This window comes from Megalobrama amblycephala, linkage group LG16, assembly GCF_018812025.1.
Source record: "Megalobrama amblycephala isolate DHTTF-2021 linkage group LG16, ASM1881202v1, whole genome shotgun sequence".
In the NCBI taxonomy this organism is placed as follows: Eukaryota; Metazoa; Chordata; class Actinopteri; order Cypriniformes; family Xenocyprididae; genus Megalobrama; species Megalobrama amblycephala.
In genome coordinates this window covers 33,612,166-33,637,613 of record NC_063059.1, presented here as the reverse complement: position 1 = coordinate 33,637,613, position 25,448 = coordinate 33,612,166, and the positions used below count along the sequence as shown (strand labels likewise).

At 34.5% G+C, this 25,448-nt stretch overlaps 1 protein-coding gene across 7 annotated transcripts in view; it reads right to left on the bottom strand.

The window, feature by feature from the left end:
- cadm2b (cell adhesion molecule 2b) overlaps positions 1–25,448 on the bottom strand; it is a 259,203-nt gene that overhangs the window by 118,267 nt on the left and 115,488 nt on the right. The window contains exon 2 of one of the 7 annotated variants that reach the window (XM_048160172.1): positions 17,128–17,234. The exons of the other annotated variants lie outside the window; for them this stretch is intronic. Coding sequence (XP_048016129.1) covers positions 17,128–17,140 — 13 coding nt within the window. The 5' untranslated portion in view covers positions 17,141–17,234. The remainder of the gene's footprint in view (positions 1–17,127; positions 17,235–25,448) is intronic. 7 annotated transcript variants of the gene reach the window in all.

The following is a 25,448-nucleotide window of genomic DNA, read 5'->3' as shown; positions in this document are numbered from 1 at the left end:
ATATAACTGTCATGAGCTTATAATGAAGACAACGTCACATTAAAAAGTCTGAAATTCTTGAAAAAAGTATATATTAATAAATGCAATTTATATAAATCATGATAAAATAAAATGATAAAAAAATCAAATCAAATCAAATAAAGCAATACCTTTCAAAAGTTTGGGGTCAGTAAGATTTTTAATGTTTTTGAAGGAAGTTTATTGTGTTCATCAAGGCTACATTTATTTGATCAAAATACAGTAAAATTGTAATACTGTGAAATATTATTACAATTTAAAACAACTGTTTTCTATCTGAATATATTTTAAAATATAACATATTTCTGTGATGCAAATCTGAAAGTTCTGCATCATTACTCCAGTCTTCAGTGTCACATGATCCTTCAGAAATCATTCTAATATGTTGGTTTTCTGCTCAAGAAACAATGTTAATAACAGTTCTGCCACCTTTTTGTGAAATGAAAGTATTAAATAAGTATTAAGTATTATTTAAAAACTTTACTGACCCCAAACTGTTTAAAATTTAATTATTTCAGACATCCTTGTCACAGTTTTTGAGAATATACAGCAGAATTCTGATTGCCATCAAAAGCTCCATTATCAGAAATGATGTTCTGTCCCTTTAAGCATATATTTGCTGATGTCATCATAACCAAGATTGTGTTTGTGAGTTAAAGAGCATCTGAGGCGAATATAGTTTCTTCCCTGGATGTCTCCGGGGATTAGCCACTATATAAGAGATGCATTTCTTGTAGTTGAAGACACAATGAAAATAATACATTGGGCATTTATCCAATAAACAAGAACAACACAAAACAAATTGAGATGAATGATGCAATTTCTTTCTCAGCCCCTTTAGGCATGGAAGTTCCTTTACTTAATTAGGTACTTAACATATGCCACTTACATATACCCAAGACGCACAATGTATTTACACGTATAACACGTATTGCATTCAGATTGGTTTGAGAAAGTACAGCCGGAAGCTTCTTTGAGCTGAATATATATCTTGTAAAGTGCAAACCTTAACATTTAGGTTATTACAGAAGGGCCGTGTGATGCAACGACTGCGACAGTGGTGCAAACCATCTTCATCCATCATACACGTAGGTAATCTGCCGCTTTTTGCCCAGATTTTGGGTGATATCCGGCGCCGAGAACAAACAGCCCATCTGTCACAAAGACTCCGCCTCAGCAAACCACCTCTCTCGACCTCAGAGAGTGGCCGCAAGATTGTGAAAATATCAGTACAATATCAACATCAGTTGCTAGTGATATAGTGCAGGAAATGAAGGATCGGAGTGCTGTCAGATGGGGACACATATATTAGGATCTGCCAACACCCAGATGACCTGAACTGCATGTAGCATCAGCCACTAAAATAATTACAAATAAAAAAAATGTATGATGGTATGGTAGGGTATGCATTCTTGATAGCTGTTTTGTACTTGCTCATGATATTACAAAACATTACAAGTTTGAATTATCCTGAATTAGAAGGAAATGGTGATAATAACTGTGATGAGATTAGTAATAAAGAAAAAAATCTTATTAAAAAGCCTGAAATTCTTGTGAAAAAATATAAATATTTTATAATATATTTTTACATGCTATTCATGATTCAGAAATGCATGGTATTTGTAATATAAATTAAACACAGTAAATAGATATACTACTGTTAAAAAGTTTGGTGTTATTAAAGTTTTTATTGGTTTTGGAAGTTTCTTCTCACCAAGACCGCATTTATTTTATCAAAAATACAGTAAAATCAGTATTATTGTGAAATATTATAACAATTTAAAATACAAATATATAATTTAAATTCAAAAATTAAGGTCAGTGCAGTGTAACCAACATTCAGGAAGACATTTTGTTGTCATGTGACAAGAAAACCATAATAAGACTGTATATTTTGGCTTTTCTTTGAGAAAGAGACACTGTTCATTTTTAGAAATATTAATATTATAAAATATTTTGAAAATAATACATGGTCTACTCACATGTTTTTAAGGTGCAAGCTAATTACCTTTTATTGTTTACCTTTTATTTTATTTTATAACTTGATTTACTTTATTTTTTATTTTACTTTTATCTTTGTTTTATTATTATTATTATTATTTTACTTGATCAAGGTACACCACTTGACATTTGCAGAAAATGGTTTTATTGCTTTCTAAAAAACCTTTGAAACCAACATGAATATAAAGAGTACCTTTCTAAGAACTTGGCACTTGTTTTAATATTGACAAAAATATTTCTATTTTTATTATTTCAGACATCCTTATTTGTCATTGACCTATTTCCCAGCCAGTAGATTTTTCTAGTTAATACTGCAGTAGTCTCAGCCTCAGATGTCACGCCCACAGACTGGTGGCTGAAAAACTGATGCATAAGGCATACAAAATGGGAAACATTTTGGGAGTTTCAAAGTCATCTGATTGGTTGAATTCTACAGAATTTCCAGAAGACGTCTGTGTCGCATTCTTTAACGGTCTACCTGGAAACAAAGCTGTTGTGAAGCCAAAACCCCCTAGTCAGTTTTACAACTGTGACAATGTGCGCTTATCAGAATCAACTCAATGCTGGATTTTCAAAAGTATGTGAAGTTTACAGCGCCATTGTTGCAGTAAACTTGCACAACGTGCTAGATGCACGCCGGTCTGTTATTGTAAGGGCATCAAATTTACATTTTCATGCCCCTAAGCATGAAGCTGAACAAGACAAACTCTGATTGGTTGAGTTACATGTCTGTCAGACGGCCTCTGGGCGGTCCTTAGCCAATGAAAGCTGCTACTGAGTCCAGACCTTCTGCCGTCAGTCTGAAGGTATGGTTACATGAGACTAAGACTGCAGTAGATACAGCACATAATGCTCATGTGTTCTCATGTGTACTACTAAATTTTTTTTTTTTTAAAGAGAGTTAAAATATTAAAAATGAGATTGTAAATTTCTAATTTAGTACTGCCCTGAAGAAGCTGCATAACATGTATTTTCACATATTCCACCAGACAAAATAATAACTTAAGTTACACAAATTATCCTGTTTAAATTATAAAAAAAAAAAAACGACGTTTTTTAATATCATGTGCTGCGCCCTCAAGCGTCAGTCACTCTTTGGTTTTAAAAGTCTAAAGTAAAGCTGTTTTTTGCATTGATGATAGACATTTATTAAATTGAAATAATCTTATCTTTTGTCCATCAAGTTTCAATTATTATTTTTTGTTCCTTTTTTATTTATTTTTTTTATTTAATGTTATAAGTTCTTAAATTATTCATACCATTATATTAGATTTTGGCTGACCTCAAACCAAATGATTCCTGTATAGAAGTGAACCCACTTCACTCATAACTGTTTGTTTGCTTTCAGCGACAAATAAAGAACATGACTAATGCACTGCAACTAGAAGCAAAATGCATCTATACTACCTTCATTTGAAGGTTTAAATTAATTTGGGACTGAAGGATTTCCGAGGATGAGGGTTTAGATTGACAGAGACAAACATGACGCCATTAAGGCTGCATTTACACGGCAAAGCCCTAATGCACAAATCTGATATTTTGAATCATATCAGATTTGTTGTCCTGTCAGTTTTATGCCATCTCTTGATATATCCATTAGTTTATGTTATTACCATGCTACTGTGTACTACTTCCATAATTCCCTGGCCTATCTGTCATGTTACAATAATAATAAAAAATAAAAAAAAATCACAAATTACAGTAAATATGAAGTGTGTAATAGTTTCTGTGCCTCTAGTGACAACAAACAGAGTTCCAAAAATAGCAAGTTTCCGTAACACCCCCCTTGCCTGTCATTGGTTGGACAGACAGATAGCCCCGCCCTAAATTCACACCATTGGTTGAGCCACAGCATTTAAATGTTTTAGGGAATTCAAACGACACAGTTTTCAACTAATAACTGAACGCGCTTTGGCCATTCATTTAGATGACGACAGCGTTTTGGGGGCATGAAAAAGGCAAACTTTTGAAACAGAGTTTCAAAGTGCAAGTTTTAAAAATGATAGCATTATTTTCTCCATGTAAACAACAAAAACGCAAATTTGTTAAAACGGTGATGTCATGCGGATGAGTATTACACGTTCAGTCTATAGGTGCGTAGTGTTTCTTTACAAAGTGACATTGCCAACTACTGGCCTAGCATGAATAATACAGCGTTTTTTGGTGCTTTCGCAGATCCGTGTAAATGGGGATAGTTTTGACAACGTTATCGTCTGTACGTGAAAAACGCAAAGAATTTTTTTTTTTCTATTTTTATTACATTGTTGTCAGGTAAAAAAAAACTAATGTTTTGGTGTTTACATGATTACAGTAAGATCTTCTATGCCAGATGTCTGTGAAAAAAGAATCTCATAAATTAATAAATAATTAATTAATAAATAAATAATTTTAATGCATTAGAATAAATATAAACAGCAGACAGAAAACAAGATAAATAAAATAATGTATAATAATAAATATAATATCAAAAATAATGGTTTTATATGCATATTTTTTAAATAAAATGAGTTTATTGACAATTATATTTGTGAAATGAGTATTCAACGCACATCGTTTATTTAATTTCATAATTTACAAGCATTATTGGTCACTGAAACGGTGTAGATAATGCAGTACATGCAGAGACCGAACCTCCAAACTATAAGTGAATACTGATCTACTGCGTTTGACCACTGAACACCACATTCAATGGCTGTAATCTGTCATACAGCTTGGGAGTTGAAGTTCTCCATATATCGCAGCTATTCTATTCCTGTCCTTCTGTATTTGTGTATTTACCACCTACATCTATCAGTATTAGCAGGTTGAGACGTCCACCGAGAGACTGTGTGCAAGAGAGAGAGAGAAGAGAGAGAGAGAGTGGGAGCGAGGGACTTGTCTGCATTTGTTTATGATCAATCAAACTAATAGGTCTCCTTGGGCATGTTGTTTACAATGGACTTATTTCCCCCAGTTCGATCATGTATTCACTGCTTTTCTCTCCCCTGTCAAAAGGAAATATGACTCTTATTGCACTTGATTCCACCAGTGAACTCACATAAGCAACTTTGGCTTGTTCCTGACATTTCAACCCCTGCATTTTTTCTCTCTAAACCAGTGTCTTTTTCACTCGTCTCGGAGCACGCTGCAAAAACATGTAATTTCTAGCTGTCCGAACTGATGGCCGTGGCAGCCTGCCCACCCCTCAAGACTAACAATCATCAGATTTGCTCATGATCCATGCAGAAGGAAAAACAGCTGCCTGCATTTGATGGGCCCTGTCAGATCCTCTGTCCTCTCGATACGGCCCTCCAAGCTCACTTCTTCCATTCATTAATTCACACCTCCTTTTAATAATATAGCTCAATATACCAATGCAATGCAATTCAATATGCAATGCAAATTATAATGCCTGTCAGACAAACACACACACACACACATATATATATATATATATATATATATATATATATATATATATATATATATATATATATATATATATATATATATATATTTTCTGTGAATCAATAGATGTTATTCAATGATATTCATTGTGACTCATCACTGAGAATAATAGAAATATAAGAGGCAGCTTAATTTTAGGACCAGAAATTATTTGCTTTATGACATTTAAGCACATTCTGTTGTAAAGAGAAACAATCTAATATCTAAACAAACAAACTAACTAAACGTACTAAAATTATATGAGAATAATGGAAATTATAATAAACCTTTTATATAAAAAAATATGTCTCAATGCAAAAAAAAAAAAAAAAGTAACTTGGCCATTTTCAGATTTTCTCAATAACACAGCTAGTGTACAACTATTACTAACATTACAAGGAAGATAACAGTTATAAACCCACAGTGCTGTGGAGAACGGCAGAGCAAGGAGAGAGAGAGAAGAAAATGGAGAAAGAGAGAGATGCCGAAGAGTCCAAAAATGTCTCATCTTCAGCCCTCCATCAGACAGCAGGGGAGATGGACAGTATGTCGACTCTCTCTCCTAGGAGATTGATTGCCTGGAGTTGGCTGTCGGGAGATATTAAGCTTTGTGGCTTCCCCAAAACACGTCTGAAATGATCTTTGTAAAGTATCAGCCAGCTGAAAACATGCCTATCCAGCCCAAAACAAACTTTCATCGCTGCAGAAAGAGCCTGCAGTAATGCCAAGTGAACAGTGAAATCTTTAAGACTAACATGAGGGGTGATAACATAAATACAATGGGGTCTAGACCACTACTGAAAGTTATAATATCAGCATAACAATTTAAATGAAAATTAAATAATTAACATGAATTTCAGAATATCTTTGAATTTTGTTTGACATTTTTTGCTTTAATGACAACAGCACTCAAGCTGCAAGAACTCCAGCATGATTTGAAATGATCCAAATAGCATCTTGAGCTTCAGTGGAATAACATCTGACTGTGTGTACAAAGGAGTTCACATGGTCAATGTCATTTTCCAGAACCTTCACTCTCTCTGCTGCCCCGTGGTGGAATGAGCTGCCAACCTCCTATTCCTCTTTGCATTTGTCCTCTGCTCTTGCTTGTTTCCTAATCTAGCTTTCTAATAAACCTGGCAATGTATCCTACAAATATTGTTGGCTCTGTGACTAATTGCTTTTGTTCTTCTATTGTTAAGTCGCTTTGGATAAAAGTGTCTCACGTTTCATACTGTGCGTAATCCTGGGTTATCATCGTTCTTTTTTTCAGTGTAAGTATTGGGTTTCAACATACCCGAATATCTAAAAAAATAACTTTACATAACTTGACATGTCTTACTAAGATGTGATTTTATAGATAGTTTAAACTTTTTATTATGTACATAAATGGACCAAGGTGAACATATCCAGACAGGTTGTAAAGCCTGTTTTGTTTCTTTATACAGTTTAATATAGCTTCCAAAAAAATAAAGTGCAAACGTTACTGGCACTCGTAAACAGCAGCCTCCTCCGTAGGCAAGACCAGCCGATTTAACAAGGCTCGGTTTAAATGGCCTTTAAAGTCTGCATCCTTCAAAGGATGCAGCCTCTGAATTGGACCACAGCTAATGTAATGTTACAGCTAGATGCTTAGCAACCGACAGCCTCATATTCATGTGCTTTGTATATGCACGGATACACTGTGCCTTGTGTAAACAGTAGTTTCAGCGTTTAAGGGGGGAAATGTCAAACATCAAAAGAAAATGTGTTGATTGGAGTGAAGAAGAGACCGTTTCATTCTTACCTTTATAGGTTGAAAATATGCAAATAAAGACAATAACCCAGGGTTTAGATATGTAAAGTGAGAAACGTAAGCTTATGAATACCTAGGATTAGTTGTTAACCCCGGGTAAATATGAACAATGTGAAAAGTGAAGCAAGATAACCCTGGATTCTGTTAACCCAGGGTTTAGAGTGACCCAGGGTTAACTATTTCAAGCATGAAAAGCTCTAAATTTAATTCTAGGTGTCTAAATTTACCAAATTTGAAATAGATTTTGAATCCCAAAATTTCAGGTATATAGCTCTAGTTCAAGTGTGATGGTCTTCAGTAATGGCCTGAGCTATAAAGAAATGTTAGCATCTGTCTAGCCACGTAGAGCAGCAGTGACAGGGCACAGCGAGACAAAAGCACTTAACTCTGACATTTTGCAAGGCTGTAACTTCAGTTATGATAGAACGAGAGAAGGATGGAGGTCTGTGTTTATCTGACTCTTCAGGTCAGGCTACTTAAAGGCTGAAATTCCTCCAGGCATGCACTCCTGCTTCCCTTAACATACACATGGATGGTTAGTCTCAGAATTAAAGGACTTTTCCCCACAATTCACCTCCTCTCTTAGCGCTGCTGCACACCAGTGCTCTATCACATAACAACCTGCCTTTTCCATAGCCTGCTCAACCTTGTGGAAGCATCTTGAGAGATGAGCTCCGTTGAAAAACTTAGTCAGCTGCCTCACGGCGTACTGCATACACAGACGGCATACTAACCGTCATAGTGAATCATTTGGAACGCTCTATATATATACACAGCAATATCACAAGACACGAGAGACTCTACTTGACAATTAATTTCAAGAATCTGACATTAGCATGTTGCTAATGGAGGTTGACCGATTGATCGGTTTTGCAGATTAATTGGCACAGATAATGGAATGTTGGAACAATTAGTTATCAACAAAAATCCATACCAATAGTTTTTCCGGGTTACGTCCATTGCTGGAGTGCATAACATGAATGATTAAGGTATGATTAATATATTTATATTTAATATTTTATTTCCAGTTTCAATTATAGGCTCGTTCTTACGCACTCTTCAAACACGTTGCTTACAATCTCTTGACAAACTAAAATATGTAAATTACATTTGTATATATTTGAAATAAAAGATATACATTGTACTTAGCGTCAGCTTGCTTATTTTGCTCAAGATAACAATTTATTCAAGTCCACATGTCATAAAAACAAGAAACTATGCTTCTAACCACAGCCCGAGAGCTGTCGTTCCAACCACACAAGTTTGCGATGCAGTTTGCCGATGTTAGTTTGTTTGAACGATGGTTTCGGGAAACACCAAATCATCGAACTATTAACGGTAGTAACGACGGAACTTGCGATGTTAGTTGGCTAACGATGTTTTTGGGAAACGCACCCCAGTGCGGTTCAACCTAATCAGTAAAATCCACTATCGGTCAACCTCTGGTTGCTAAGCTAACAGTGCGATACTCCAATAAACAACATAAAACACATAAATAGTGTAAAATTAAAATCTCACTCATTTTCTCCATAGGGGAATTGATTTTGAACGATGACTTATAAGCGGTTTAAGACAGATTCACTGTAAGCTACGAGGTTGTTAATCAATGGTATATGCTTTTGTTTTAACCATCACCCCACATTACACTGAACAAAATGATTTATGCTGCTTGTTCAAATTACTTAATTAAAATGAGCTAAAGCAACACAATTCATACACATTTTGTCCTAACTTATAATTTCATCGTGTTTAATCCACGTAAATATATCTAGTATTGAAGTTTACTTAATCCGTTTGTGTTGGGATTACATGAATGAATTTTGTTCAATTAACTGAAAATGGGCGGTGCTTGTTAGTTCCCATCATGCATTGCATATGGCTAGATAAAGAGAGAAAATGTTAAAAAATTTGATGTTATTTTACGTGTTTTGCAGTAAGATGAAAATGGGGATGCTTGATAGTGTTTAATAGTGTTCAGTGTTCACTTATATTGCAATTATTTGAATGTTTTAAATTTCACAGGGTTACCATTTTAGAGAAGACTGGGGCATTTGCTTAGGCTGTGGGCTGGTACTTCATATTCAATTTTCAGCTTTGCGCTGAAAGCCAACATTCAATGTGCTGGTGTGTGTGTTCTATTGTTAGCTAATAGACTGTTGACTATTTAGTCCAGTCTAATGAGTCAATCATGTAATACATATATGAAGATGAATTTAACCCTTAAATGCATACCATACGTCATTCACTACCCTCCTCCTCGTTCATTTTTTAAAGTTAGACATCAACCTTCTTGGTATTCCTCAATCAATTCATTATAAAGAATATAACAAGAAAAAAAAATCATACAATTATAAAAGAATGCCTATTTTTGTATTCATTTTTTGTAAAAATTGTATAGGGTCGCAAACGACCCGAGGTGTGTATGAGTGTACATATATTTTTTCTGCACGACAATAATTGAATCTTAGATGACAGAATAAGTGCAATTCACCTTTATTCCACAAGGTGGCAATGTCTGATACACAATGCTGAAGTGACGACTCATTTAGACAGAAAACGAAATAATGAGAGAAACATGAAATGGCTCAGCGATTTACTGCAGAGCAAGTACTGAACACAATCAAATATGACTGTAACTGTCATTGGATGGATCTGGTGAAGCTGTTAGCGATTGAAATATTGATTTTGAAGATGCTGAAAATTATATAGTTTTGAGAATACGTTTGAGATCGCGAATGGGCTCATATTCGTGAACTCAAACATAAAACTAGCCCATTATTTGCTGAATTTACTGGGAAATGAGCTCTGACGAGGACAGTGATGACGGCATAAAACATCTGCTCAAACGGAGCCCTTTCAAGCTCCAAAAGGTAACAAAATACGATTTATTTTATTCTTTTGTAATTGTTACTCTAATATCAGAGGAGTTTTATACTATCGCGACAGGTAGAGATCCTTCCGTGTTAGATATAGATCTGGGTCGATAAAGACCCAAATATGTAAGAATGATTGGCGAAACAGTCATGCATTTAAGGGTTAAAAAAAATGAATCGCAAATCAATGAACCTTCATTTCGAGACTGCTTAATTGGGTCACTTAAAAATTACTTAATTTCAAATTATATTTGTATAACTAATTTGATTCATGTGGGACCAATGTACACTATTAAATCATGTAAATTCAACACACTTCTTTTTCAGTGTACTGTTTGTGATGAGCAGGGTGAGGCTGAGAGCTGTGGGAATGGAGCGAGGCTGGTGGTGTGAGTGTTAATGAGCATCTCCTGTGCACCACACCGGTCTCGAGTCCCATGGAAGAGCTCCGGAAGGATAAAAGGATAAGTGATGACAGAGGATGAAACAGGTGTGGCGCATAGGTAACGTTCATTAACACTCCGTTGTGAAAAACTACATTAACCATGATTCTGCAAAATCTCTTCCAAATCAGAATATTGAAACAAGCAAATCACTCTAAAGAACACTTTGGCGCTGCCCACTCCCATGAAACAATCAGTTTCCCTACATTCTCAGACTACTTAAATTTGTAAAAAAATGATTAATATTCGAACATTTTGTAATAAACATAAAATATGCTTGTTCTATAAACAAACAACATCTTTAAATAAACAGTTTTATATTTATCCATTGCTTTTAAATTCATTGTCATTTGCATTGCTTCATGGGATTGTAGTTCTTTCACTCATTGAAGTCATTGAGCACAAACCTTTGTACCTATGTCCTCTTTTTCAGATTTTCAAATACTTTTTTGCAATTCAAACACTTTTGTTATGATTCACCTCATAGCTAGTAAATTTGGTTCATGGCTTATAAATCCCAATGGGATAAAATGAACGGGAAAACCAAGGCAACTGAAAAAGTGGGCGGCCACTATTGCACCCTGTTACGCTAAACTACTTTTCACTTTGTCCACCATCTTGGACTTAATTTTCAGTGACCTTGCTGCAATGCATTCTGGGATCTCATTTTCTGTGAAGGGTATACATTTTGCCTTATTTTTTTGGCCAAAACAAAGGATCTTAGGAGGTAGAATTTGATGCCTTAAAATGTTGCCTCTGTATAGCAGCTCACTAAGTTTTGGAACAGAGCAAATAGCTTCCATATAAACATGACTCCTGATCGGAGAGCCCTGAGAGGGCACTTTTTTCCACATGAAAACATGATATTTGAGATTTCATTACCACATAAAATGAGATGAATACACTCAATAAGTTGCTGTCTGTAGGCTTAAAGCTGAAATGAAAAGAAAAGAAACAGAGGCATGAAGCACATCGAGAAGAATCAGTGGGAAATCCACCATAAATCATACATGAGGAAGACATTAATAATTCATCGCGTGCCATTCAAATGTTTGTACAAGATGCATCCAGCCATAGAGATTAAGAACTACTGGTTTTCTCATTCAGAATAAATAAACATGAAATGCACAGTCAGGACACCACTTGTCCTATAGTGAATCATTTCTTGGCAACAAAGTTCACAAAGCTTAAGACGCTTAAAAACGACCCCCTCAACGGTAATTACTTTGCTAATTCAATAATGAATCTGTAAATATTCATTCACAGTGCAGTAAGACTGCAGATTTACAGGAGCATTCAGTCATAGTGAGGGCTGAAAGACAGACTATTTACCCGTTATGCCCCCCATAAATGCAAACATGGCACTTGCACTGTCTGCAAACTGTCCCGAGCTCTTGTTGAAAATCTTTCAGCGCAATGCTCTGTCAGAAACACAATCAAGCATGCCATTTAAAGTTTGCAGTGCAGCAGCGAGTACACCGATTCTTTTCGGCTGGGTAAACAGCCATTTATCTTTCAGAGGAAGTATTGGGACGCTGTGTCTATTGAGGTGATTAAAAAGACTGACTAATTACACTGAATTATTCTAATGATGAGCGGTGCCGTCTACAAGAGCTGATTTGTTGACATGCCTAACAACATTTCCTGTGCAGGGGAACCGTGCCAGCAGACCTGGGAAATTCATTACCGTTTTCTCCTTCTTTATTTATTAATTTACAATGAACTACGTGTAAGGTTTCCTCTGGGTCCTTTCGGTCTAACGCATCCCGTCACACTAGCGCTATAAACAATCAAGGACAAGTTTTTGTCAAAATGTGAGACAGGTAAAGGAAAACAAAACATGACTCAATCAGGTTGAAATTTTAGCTGCAAGTTTAAAAGTCTTCAAAACCAATTTCAAGAATTATGAAACTAAACTAAAAGTTTCTTCAGTTGTCAAGAGCTTGGATTAGGATATTCTTTAAATAAACACAGAAACATTGCAATAGTTGTTATTAAATAAATATTTAAAAACTACAGTATTTAAAGAATATTTAGTTGAGTCAATGGCATGAGATGTCCAGATATATTTAATTTATTTAAAAAAAAAACAAAAAAACATTTAATTAATGCAATTTATACATACAAATGACTTAAATGCATGTCTTCTATGATAAGCATAATTTTAATTTCTGAAATGAAATGATTCTGCAAAATAAGATGATTTTGCTTTTTTTCTTAAAATAAATCAGATAATTTGACAAGGCAAAGTTAGAACAGGTAGTAAAATGTCATGTGGTCTCACTCTCCAAATAATCTATCAAATTAATCATTCTTTAATTAATGATTTTGTTAATAAATAAATAAATAAATGTGTATATTCACATGTATTGTGAAAAGTATATACCTTGTTACATGGTTGGCTACAACATGACATTAACTTTAAACTTTTCTTGAAAATGTTTTTTCAAAACCCTATAAACCAACATTAATACAAAGAGTGTGACAAAACTTTTCTTATCCTAGATCACTCTTATCTTTGACTCATTTAAAGACCCCTTTGGCTTTCCCTGAAACAACGCACAATGGCTATTGATGTCATTGCTGGGTTTTTTAAGTTTTAGTTAGAAGTTAGCAGTCTATTAAAAAATAAATGCTGGGTTTGTTTGCAATGTTTGTGCCTTAATAATGTCTTTTGCAAGAACCACAAATTGCCAGACTCGTGTCTTAAAGTTTGCCAACTTCTCAGGCGTAACTATAAGTAGCTACATTTCTGAAATATTAATGTTACATCTTTTTCTAGGGAAATTTTGACCACCAAAAAATATGTTTCTCTAATTATTTTCAGTGTTATGCACAGAAAAGCTTTACGATTGTTGCAGAATATTGTTAGTCGGCCATTATTGCAATAATAAATAACCCCAACAGGGTCATCAGGATCATGCAAGTTTGTCATCTCAGCCATTATCACAAAAAAAATAAAAAAATAAAAAAGTAAAACCCTCTCCTAGGATTCTTCCGTGCCTTCAGTGTTTGTTCGACCCAAAATAAATAAAAGAATACTTTGGGAAATAAATAATAAAATGCTCTAACAGCTTGCATAATGTCAGATTAGTCCTGCCAATGAGTACGGGGCAAAGTAACTCATGCTCCGCTTTGTGAAGGACACCGGAGCACATCGCAGTCTGGCGAGTGGACACGCCAAAATTATGAGTCCTCTGGGAAACTGCCTATTTCATTATTCTGCTTTCAACCAGAGAAAATATCTGTTGTTATACTTTTTCTTCACACAGACACTCACTACACCACTGGATGGTGGTAAACACACCCCTACAGTGTACTGCAACACAAAAACCACTCAACTGACAACTATTCCCTTGTGAAACAGCATTCTTTAAAAAAAAAAAAAAAACCTGCTAACTGAAACATTAAATTGCTTGTTGTTCACAATAAAAATAACATTTAGAAAAATCTATTATAGGTTAGATTAAGTGTAATTAGCTGAACCTTACAATGCTTTTTGACCCACAGAAGTACATCTTTACATTTATTCCATAATTGGGCAATTATGATTAACCTATTGACAAAATTAAAAATATTAAGATTGCAATAATTTTGACTTGAAATAAAATTTGATCATTTTGACTCAAGACTTTGAATGACAATAGTGTCAATCGGTTCACCTGACTATGGGAGAAATCTGTGATTTTAATCTGCTATATGATAAACTTTAAAGGGGATCTGATATGCAAAATTAAATTTTGCATGGTGTTTGGCTATAAATGTGTGTTGGCAGTGTGTGTACACAACCACCCTATAATATTAAAAATCCAACCACTCCTTTTTTTTTCAATCCCCATAAATCATAAGCAGTGTCTCAGAACAAGCCGTTTCCAGATCCCTGGCAGTGTGATGTCACATTAAACACAGGCCCCGCCCACGAATGTTAACAAACACTGCCGTTTTAACATTAAACCGCCCTGATTGAGTTCACAGCAAGTTCACAGTCCGCCATTGCTGCACTGACGAGAACATCTCTCAAGCGTTTTAGGTATTCTGTAGATGGATGGATTAATCCACATACTGTAGCTCTCTCCATTTACTCCCTAAATTTGAGCCGCTGAAGACGAGGTGAATTCATTTTGTTTTCAAAGAAAATGCTCCCTCAACTCTACCGAAATTCATTTATGTCTGCACGAATCATTTCACACCGGACTGATTTGTGAACGAATGTCAATACAAAGGGACAATACAAAACAGAGGTTGTGCTAAAAAATTGTTACTCAAGGATAGATCAGTGCAAACTGTTCGTGATCCAGCTTACAGCCTCCAGAGTGAAACTGGATACAGCAGTAATGAAGGTGAGAGCACTTTATTACAGTTCATCGAGTTGATTACAGTTCATCAAGTTGATTTATGGATATAAAGTTTACCAGTTTATTAAGCACCACCCAAAAAGGCATAAGGTCTTTATATATTGGTTTACTGTTAGTTGTAACGAGTGTTTCTGTGTTCTTCGCTATGTATGTTTTCTGACATTATAGTGCGTCCTGACTGAATCCTGACATTGAAGAATCAGCTCTTGAAGCTCCGCCCTCTTAGGCCGAGCACAGGAGCTCATTTGCATTTAAAGGGCACACACTGAAACGGCGCGTTTTTGCTCAACCGCAAAAAGTGGCAATTTTAACATGCTATAAAAAATTATCTGTGGGGTATTTTGAGCTAAAACCTCACATACACACTCTGAGGACATCAGAGACTTATTTTACATCTTGAGGCATAAAATGGCATAAAATTATATAAAATGGGGCATAATAGGTCCCCTTTAATATTTGTTCATGTATTTTACCAAATAGTTCTGTAAGAAGGAAATAATGGTCTCTAAATTGATTCTTGAACAACGCACAAGCTTGTCAACATGAGAAATAGGTCTAATCCATAACCTTTTGCAATACAGAGTATAAAGTTGTATAAAGTTTAGTAAAAAGTTGATTAATTGTGCAGTCTTACCATACTGATATCCCAGATTTCAATATTTGGTGGTTTAAATGCCTGATTGAGGTCTCTGTGAAAGGTTTAAAGCAGTCTTCCTTGCCACTTTCAGAGTGGTCACGTCCATAACAGAGAATTGTCATGTCCGTAACGTTGTTTTTTCCTCATAAATGCAAACACGAAAAATGAAATAAAATGATTATTTTATTCTCTGTGGAGAGCCAACCCTTCTTCATTCGGTGGGCAGTATTACTTTTGGTTTGCACAGTGTAATTCACAGAATTCCTAAAAAAATATGTTGTCACCCAAAACTTAGTGACTTTTTTTGTCACGGCCATAACGCATGTATATTTCCCTCATCTAAAATATAAAACGATTATATAGACTGTATCCCTTTAGTAAGGGATTATAAATATATAAACAAACGGTTCAATATGTTGGTATTAAATGCATTCTCTGAGAATTTATATTTCAAGTTTTGACTGCAAACGCTGGAATTACCCAATTACTTCTATTGTCTTTGAAATATGTGTACTGTCGAATGTAAAGCATTTATGGTAAACTAATAAATACTTGAATATAATTTCTATTGTCATCTATTAAACATATTTGTAATGATAAAGTTGCAATTTAGTACATTTACAGTATATTAACTTTAAATGTAACATTGTAAAACTATTGTTCAAATGATAATAAATTACTTTATATGTGCTCACATGCATAGGTCAAAGATTTTCCTAAATCAAACCAGAACATTAAAATTAGTTAAAACTACCCCTTTACCCTTCAGAACATGTATTTATTCATCAAAATAAGCATACTTTTAAAAGAAATAAAAGATAATTATAGTATAATTATAAATATAGAAAATATAGTTATACACCAATTGAAACTATAGAATGTCTACTTTTATTTGTGTGCACTCACAGTAAAAACAAAATGTTGTGCTTTTTGCAAAATAAAGAAAACTAACATGATGTGCTATCTGCCATATCTATCTGAATGAAGTCCCATTCTGATATTCCCTCAGAAAATGAACTGTAACTTAGAGAAATCACTCAAACATGAGACATATATCTAAAGAAACGTTTAAATGTCAGGTTTTAATAAGTCGACTTTAGCATGTGCTATGATAGCTGCGGATTTGAACGGAAATTGATAAGACTAATTGTTTCCAGAGCTACTCAAGTAGTTGGAGCAACCTAATTTTTTTGAGTAATCAGCTTAATTTGTATTTATGCTACAAATGATTAAGTTACTCTAACTCAATATAGTTTATCGGTTAAACAATTTCATTCGAAGCTGTAATAACTCAAAAAAATTGATGAAAAAAACCTTTTTCACAAGGGTACTACTGAGAAACTCTTCCAGTATGAGGACAGACTGTTTTAAGGAACGGGGTGACATTTTCCCTGTCCATTTATCCATGGAGAAAATGTAAAAGAAACCACATCTTGACACAAATGCCAAAACGAAAATGTTAATAGAGTATCCATAAAATATATATACATCCCTGGCATTAAATAAAAAGTATATGTGCTTCCAAAACGGGAAAGCTCGCAGAAGCGCTGCTTAGCATTAGTCACTAAAATGACTTTACCTTCTGCCTCCATTACTCAGACAACACAACAAGGATGAATCCTTCCCAACAGCGACACAGACCTTACTCTCAACATGAAGTCCTCTATAAACAGGAAACAGGCTTACCTGTGGAGACAAAAGAAATGGATATGAGACACAATCCAGGTCATGATGCATATTTTGGTGAGGATACAGTATTCAGAGAACAGTATGAATAATTAATACACAAAATGGAAAAGTAGAAAAATCTGTTAAATCAGTGTAAACGCCTTATAGGTTTGTTTCTTCCGCTTGAATTGAGATGCTATCACATTAAAGATATAAAAACCTTGCACTTCAACAGGTTTACTGAACCATACATTCAGTGTATGACAGCCTCCAGCTGAACACCTACTAAATCCAATTTCAATGTCTCAAAACACTTTTCAACATACTTGAATATTTACATTATGTACATATTGTTTCACACTGTTAGGGAAAAAAATACTTGAAGAAGCTGAGTTTTTAAACTGGATTTTTAGATTTATTGAAGAATGCCACAATGCTTGAATGTTGTGGGTGGTTATCAGTGTTATTTTAGTATTATTATATACTATTTTAGTATATAATAATGCTTTTATTTTTATATTTTCAGTTTTATTTTCATTTTAGTTCTTAGTTATTTTGCTATGCACTTCAGTCATTTTATTAGTTTTTTCAATATTTACCTCAAAACATAGTGCATGATTTGTAAAAGAATACATTTTGTAGTTTGCATCGCCTACAGCTCCATTGTACATAATTGTACTTGCGATGTGGAATACGAATCCCGTGAAACAAAAACACTCAAAGACAAGAGCTATCGGGTAGGTTTAGGTTTAGTGTAGGTGGTAAATTATTTTAAAACTTGATGGGGCACACAGTTACACGGTTAAGGTCACATACACTTGAAGATGATCTTACAAATCCTTTTCTTTGAAAAGAAATGTGGCAAATTAATTAACCAGGGATGGGCCATGATAGTTGACTGGTTTTCCAACAATATACTGTATATATACACAACTGTTGTCAACATTGATAATAATAATAATAATGAGCAGCAAATGAACATATTAGAATGATTTCTGAAGAATCATGTGACAATGAAGACTGGAGTAATGATTGCTGAAAATTTAGCTTTAACATCACAGGAATATATTACATTGTAAAATATATTACAAAAAAAACATCTTTTAAATTGTAATAATATTTGTCAATATTACTATTTTTATTGTATTTGTGGTCAAATAATTGTAGTTTTTATATAAGTTTTTATATATAATATTAAATATTTCTAGATTTCGATTTAATTTTTTGAATCTTCATTCGATTAATCAATATTCTAATCTAAGTAACTTAATTACAATTATGAATCTATTGAAAGACCTTTTTTTTTTAAGAGTACTTTTAGGACTGATTTCACATTTTTGGTTAATAAAAAGCAGCATTTCCATATAGCCAACAGAGCTGAGTGTTTAAAGTGTAAATATTTGGGTATAACCACAGAGTTTCAAAATTGAAACATCAACGATAAAAATGAACAATGGCTGGCAGACACAGATAATGACAGAGAGACTAGTGAATAAGTAATTAGAGAATATTTACAAAGGGGTCTTTTTCTGTTGTGGAATGTGAGGCTACATTTAGGTGCCAGTATTACTTCACACATCGCATTTGGACACATACCCACCATATGGCATCTCTGAATATGATCAATTACAAACATGCTGTCTGAAAGCCGTACATAAATAAGCAGTATGCACACTCATCACGCTCATCAACACAGAGGGAGAAAACCAGAGGGGAGAATGAGAGCACTAGATTACTGAGTATAATTACTATGACACACTGTAAAATGATATCAAACCTGCGTCTTGGTATAAATACGATACAAGCTGCCATGCTTGTTTCAAGACAAGCCACATATTACCGGCAGCAATAAGAGACAACATGGAGACGCATAAGGGAATTCTAGGCTATTTGGTAACGTGTTATAAGAAACCTGTACATAATGCATGAATGAATAAATGCTATTAAAAATAAACACTATTAATTTCAATTAAATCTATTACAATATGAATAAATTCCATCTAATTTATACATATATTGTGGAAACCATTTTTTTCAGGATTCTTTGAATACAGAGTTTAAAAGAACAGTATTTATTTGAAATATATATTTTTTTGCAACATTGTAAATATCTTTACTGTCACTTTTGAAACACTTAATGTGTCTTTGCTGAAAAAAAGTATTAATTTCTTTAATATTTTTTTTAGCGATGCACCAGTGATGATGTATTGCCTGCTGAAAATTCAGCTTTGATATCACACGAATAAATTACATTTTAAAATATATTAAAATATAAATCAGTTATTTTAATTTGTAATAATATTTCTCAATATTACTGTATTTTTGATCAAATTAATGCAGATTTGGTGAGATTTCTGGGTCCTTGATGAAAAAGGTTTCTAAAAGTGTAAAAAAACATAATGGAGATATAATTAATTTTGAAGTTTTATTAAGCGTTAACAATGAGATTATGTGCTTTTTATAATCAATTAACACTGCTTTTGTCATTTTTTACAAGATGGACAAAATTTGTCACCAAAAAAGTCATTCGGTTTAACTAAAATTTCGGTTTTACCGAATTATATATATTCGGTAATATTCGGTTTAATACCGAATTTGGTTATACTGCATGACAACATTTTCAAACACTAACAGGCTGATATCTAGCTAGCTAACAAAAGGACAATCAAACATTTTATATTTGGTACAAGTTTTTAAAATATTACAACATTTTCCATGTTTTATAGCAGTTATACCGAATGACCTGATGTTTTGGGACATGCGTATGATCGAGTGAAAACATTAAATTTTTCAAGTAGTTAAAAGAGAGTTAGTTACTTTGCTTCACGGCCATGCGGTCCTTTGCAGGTGTCTGAGTGATGTCACATCCTGTCACATGATATTGACTGCATGACTTGATTCAAAATGCTCCCTTTATATTGGTTACTCCGAATGACATCAATGAAATTCACTTTTCTCATAACAAAGCAACGACTTCTACACATAATTTTAATACCATTTTGCACAATGTTGATATATGATGTTATAAAATCATGCTAGAATAAAAAATATACACATAAATATAATTGAAACAAATAAAATGGCTGCATGGGCCTTTGGACGGTTAAACCAAATGACACTTCAAAATCTTTAAAATACCTTTATGTGTCGCAAAATATAATTAAAACCTTTTGGATTCAATAAAAGAGATCAAGTTGTGCTATTACATACTTTGGATGTCATATCTTTGTTTTTTATTATTATTAAGGCCTTTGGGCAAAATAAATGACCCGTCACATCACTGAATCATTTATATATTATAAAATAGAAAAATACATATTTATATACATTATACATATTAAACTTTCAAGTAAACATTTATAGTACAAAAAAAGTTTTAATATTATGAAACTATTGCATAAACTATATATAAACACACAGTGTTCATTGCCTTCATTTACTAATTAGGCTAATTTTCACATAATAAGCCACAATATATTTTGTAGGCTATAATCAAGAATAGGGAAGCAGGCTATATGGTAAAAAAGAACAGCAATAAAACAGGGAAATACCATTATCAGTATTATACTGCATTTCATGTACATTATTTATACAGGATGTTACATTTGGCTAATGCAAGACACACGGCCTAACAAACCAGTCAATAAGACGAAGGTAAAAACAATTCACACCAGAGTCAATGAACCCTGTGCATGGAGATCAATGCACATTGGCAAATCTGTGTTGGACATAACCTATTGCATCTGCTGCTATTGCTCTAAACCTAAACCTTCTGCTGAAAACAGAAAAAAAAGATCTGACGGCCCGTAGCCCATCACAATTCAGAGGCTAACAAACCAGACCCGTAAATTAACTAGCCTGCTGGAGCGCTAGAGCTGCTTCATGTAACTTTAAACCCTATTATTGCGTGCCAACGTGTCAAGGGTGGGAATTCTATTCGCTGTGATATCAGTGATGAGAGCTTACTCCAGTTTTGACAGAGTGTAGAAGTCAATTTGGCCTCTGCCACTTTTACCGTGCTCGTTTTGGAGTAAGCGATGCATATGCTGCCGCTTCAGTTCCGCGCGCGCCGCCGCCACGCGTAAAGCCAGTAGACAGAGGTATTGTGTGCGCGGGAGAGGGGCTTTGGTATGAATAGAACAGAAGTACTGTAGGCACAGCCGTGTGGGGATCAATCCGGGAAATTACAAAAGCGGAGAAATGAACAAGTGAGCTAGAATAATGAGGTAATTCATCACAGCTTGTCACAGTTCTGGGCTAAGGGAAGAAGGGAGGACTACAAGGGAGAAAACTTTCCCCTTTTCCTTTTGCTTCATACTATTCGTGTTCTCCAGTCTGTTGGGTATAAGTGTACTCAAGGTGCACATGTATACTAAGGTGCACATGTCGCCATTACATTGTGAAGTATACATTAATTATGCAAGTGATGTACTAATGCACACTGATTTACTTTCCTAAAGGTAAGAAAATGTCTATATATATATATATATATATATATATATATATATACACATATATATATATACACACACATATATATATATATACACACACACACACACAATACAGCATTTAATAATTGATACACAGGTGAGTTTAATCATTAACTCCCAACACATTTCCATTTGTCATACGAGTCCTATAGGTAGCACTGCAAGGAATGTTCACATAATGCCACATCAATTTTGCAAGGAAATGGTTCAACTCCCAGTGAAATAAAATGGAAGATGGTTCTGCAGTCTTTTACACACTCTACACTCTCTCCCTTCCCTCCAACATTTCTCATATCCTGTGCCTTTATGAAGCCACGGGTCAAATCTCTAGAGCCCTCTGCGATCCCTCATCCTCGCAATTGCAACTCTTTGTCTTCACTTTCACTCTTTTCCTGACAAAAGCAAAACACTGGTCATCCAAACCCTACAGACACACTTCATGCTAAAGCAAATAGCACAGTCTAACATTAATCTCCCAATAACAATTCTGTACCTTTCCACACATGCGTTTTTTCATATTTAATGCCAACTATTCTTTCATATAGTATCCTCAGTGGAAATGCACATAATAAATAATACTTTTGCAGGACACACCATAAAAAAGCTCTAGATTGGAAAACAGTGGTGTTCTCCTTTCAAAAGCAGAAAGAAAATGAGGATGCGCATGCATGTACTTTGTCATCTTGACAAATTCTGATGAACGATTAGATCACAATGGAAAAACTTAAAAGGGTCATTCTCAAAATATGGTGCCTTTCTGACTTACAACCGTAAGGCCTTAACTTAGGAGGTATATGTAAGAATTTTCATTTATTAATCACTCTTTAAAAACAGACATATTCAAATTCCAAAGCTTGTCAGTCTTACCAACAGGAACTAACAAGCTTTGGAATTTGAACATGTCTGTTTTTAAATGTATAAAAGTCATTGTAATTAATACAAATTATATGTTTTAACCACTTGGTGGAATTGGCAGACGTTCCCTTAATCATGCGCCGTGGTATCGCGTCAAATCATTCACAAGTATAAATATGAAGCTATTGTGCACGTAGTTGATTTTTAATTAATATTTCATGTCGATATACAACGTTTACATACTTAAAACTAATCATGGTATTGATATCTTTGTAAGACTGTCGACTTTATAGAACAGTGGCAAGGAATACTAACATTACAGAGCTCTGAGAGCCCCCAAGTGGTCGGGGGCATTTCCGTTGTGTTGTGGCTTTATTTCGTTGTGTTGTGGTTTAATTTCGTTGTGTTGTGGCTTTATTTCGTTGTGTTGTGGTTTAATTTCGTTGTGTTGTGGCTTTATTTCGTTGTGTTGTGGTTTAATTTCGTTGTGTTGTGGCTTGATTCCGTTGTGTTGTAGCTTTATTTCGTTGTGTTGTGGTTTAATTTCGTTGTGTTGTGGCTTTATTTCGTTGTGTAGTGGTTTAATTTCGTTGTGTTGTGGCTTTATTCCATTGTGTTGTGAACTTATGTTTGCTTTTTTAATTTCATTGTGTTGTGGCTTTATTTTGTTGTGTTGTGGTTTAATTTCGTTGTGTTGTGGCTTTATTCCATTGTGTTGTGAACTTATGTTTGCTTTTTTAATTTCATTGTGTTGTGGCTTTATTTCGTTGTGTTGTGGTTTAATTTCGTTGTGTTGTGGCTTTATTTCGTTGTGTTGTGGTTTAATTTCGTTGTGTTGTGGCTTTATTTCGTTGTGTTGTGGTTTAATTTCGTTGTGTTGTGGCTTTATTTCGTTGTGTTGTGGTTTAATTTCGTTGTGTTGTGGCTTGATTCCGTTGTGTTGTAGCTTTATTTCGTTGTGTTGTGGTTTAATTTCGTTGTGTTGTGGCTTTATTTCGTTGTGTAGTGGTTTAATTTCGTTGTGTTGTGGCTTTATTCCATTGTGTTGTGAACTTATGTTTGCTTTTTTAATTTCATTGTGTTGTGGCTTTATTTTGTTGTGTTGTGGTTTAATTTCGTTGTGTTGTGGCTTTATTCCATTGTGTTGTGAACTTATGTTTGTTTTTCATTTTCATTGTGTTGTGAACTTATGTTTGCTTTTTTAATTTCGTTGTGTTGTGCACTACTGGGCCACCGTATGTATGGGAGGGAAAAGTCAATAAAAACACATTAATTAATTAATAACCATAAATGTCATAGAAGTCAAACGTCAGTTCAGTTTCAGCAATTTCATGCACCTGGCAATTTCAGATAATTAAAAAATGTGCAACACAATATAGTCAAACCACTACATATACAGTCAAACCAAAAATTATTCAGACATTTTTCATATTTTTGCTATGTATATTTTTACTAGAGGGTGCAGGACACTGTAGTTCATTTATGTAAGTGAAGATAGCAAAATGAAGTAAACTGTGACATATTATACCCAGAAAAATCTTCATACAGTGGACTACCAGTAAAATTGATAAACATTTGGAACCAAAAATTATTCAGACACTTTGACCTGACTAAGTGTTATCTGACATAATTAAAATAATTTTGACACAGTTTAACTATGAGATCTTGTCATATTTTATTACCATTTTTTTAAACTATAATGAATAAACTGTATTAATGAATGAAATGTTCAAGGTGTGTGAATAAATTTTGGTTTGACTGTATATTAAGGTTTGACCATTTCTTGAAGATTTAAATCTTTAAAAGTTCTTTTCAGTTCATAATTTGAGAATGACCCAAAAACATTTGTGCCGACGTTTGTGCCAGAACGTTTTTGAAGGGTCATAGTGGAACTCCCTGAACTCCAAAAAGGCAGCCAGATATGGTAGTATATCTTGGCACATGAAGAGGGCATCTCTCAATATCACACCGGAGCTCAAGCCCCTGCTGCCGTAATGATTCTTACCCAGAGCTCTTCTACAGCACCATGGGGTTTCTCTGTGTGATGAACAGCTAGAGTTCGAGCCAAGAGCCGGAGGTGTTATTTCATGTGGTTCGGCATCACTCCATCCAAACTCATTTTCCTCATATAAATATTTGGCCTTGGGGAAGACATGGCTCTTAATTATGACGCTTAGGATATCCTTCAAGCATTATTTCCTCTTGGAGAACTTTAGCCAAGTTGAAAGTCAAGTTGTTGAAACACCCACAAGGGGGGGAAAAACTTTGCCGTGTGGAAATTTTAAAAGCTCGATCCGCCCATTCTTGTTTGTACCTAAATGAAATGTGTAGACGCATCCGTTTTCTTAGTGATGTGAATTAAATATTCATGACATAATTTAGAATGTGCATAAAAACACCTCCTGGAACTTGTGTGGATGTTCTCATCCTCTGGCCGCTGCCCCTGGCCTTTCTATCTCATTACAGAGACATGGTGTCTCACTGACCTTGTTTCTCTGGCCCTGTTTCTCTTTTTAATGTTCACCTCTGTCTGGCCTTGGCTGCCGCATGTATTTATCGCTGCCCACTTCACTGACATGCAGAATGGAGAACGTCTGATGGATGACAGTCAAGGAAGCTAGAGATGAGATATGAGCCGAGATCTTAAAGTATATAACAGATTATGTACATGCTACATACAAACAAACATTTATCATAGTATTTAGAGTAACTTCCAAAGTGTATTAGTTACAATTGTTAAAGGATTAGTTCATTTTCAAATGAAAATTACCCCCAGCTTTTCTCATGGATGGATGCACTTTCTTCAGCTTCATACTCGTTGGTATCGCTCACTGCCATTATAAAGCTTGGATGCGTCAGGATATTATTAATTTTTCTCCGATTG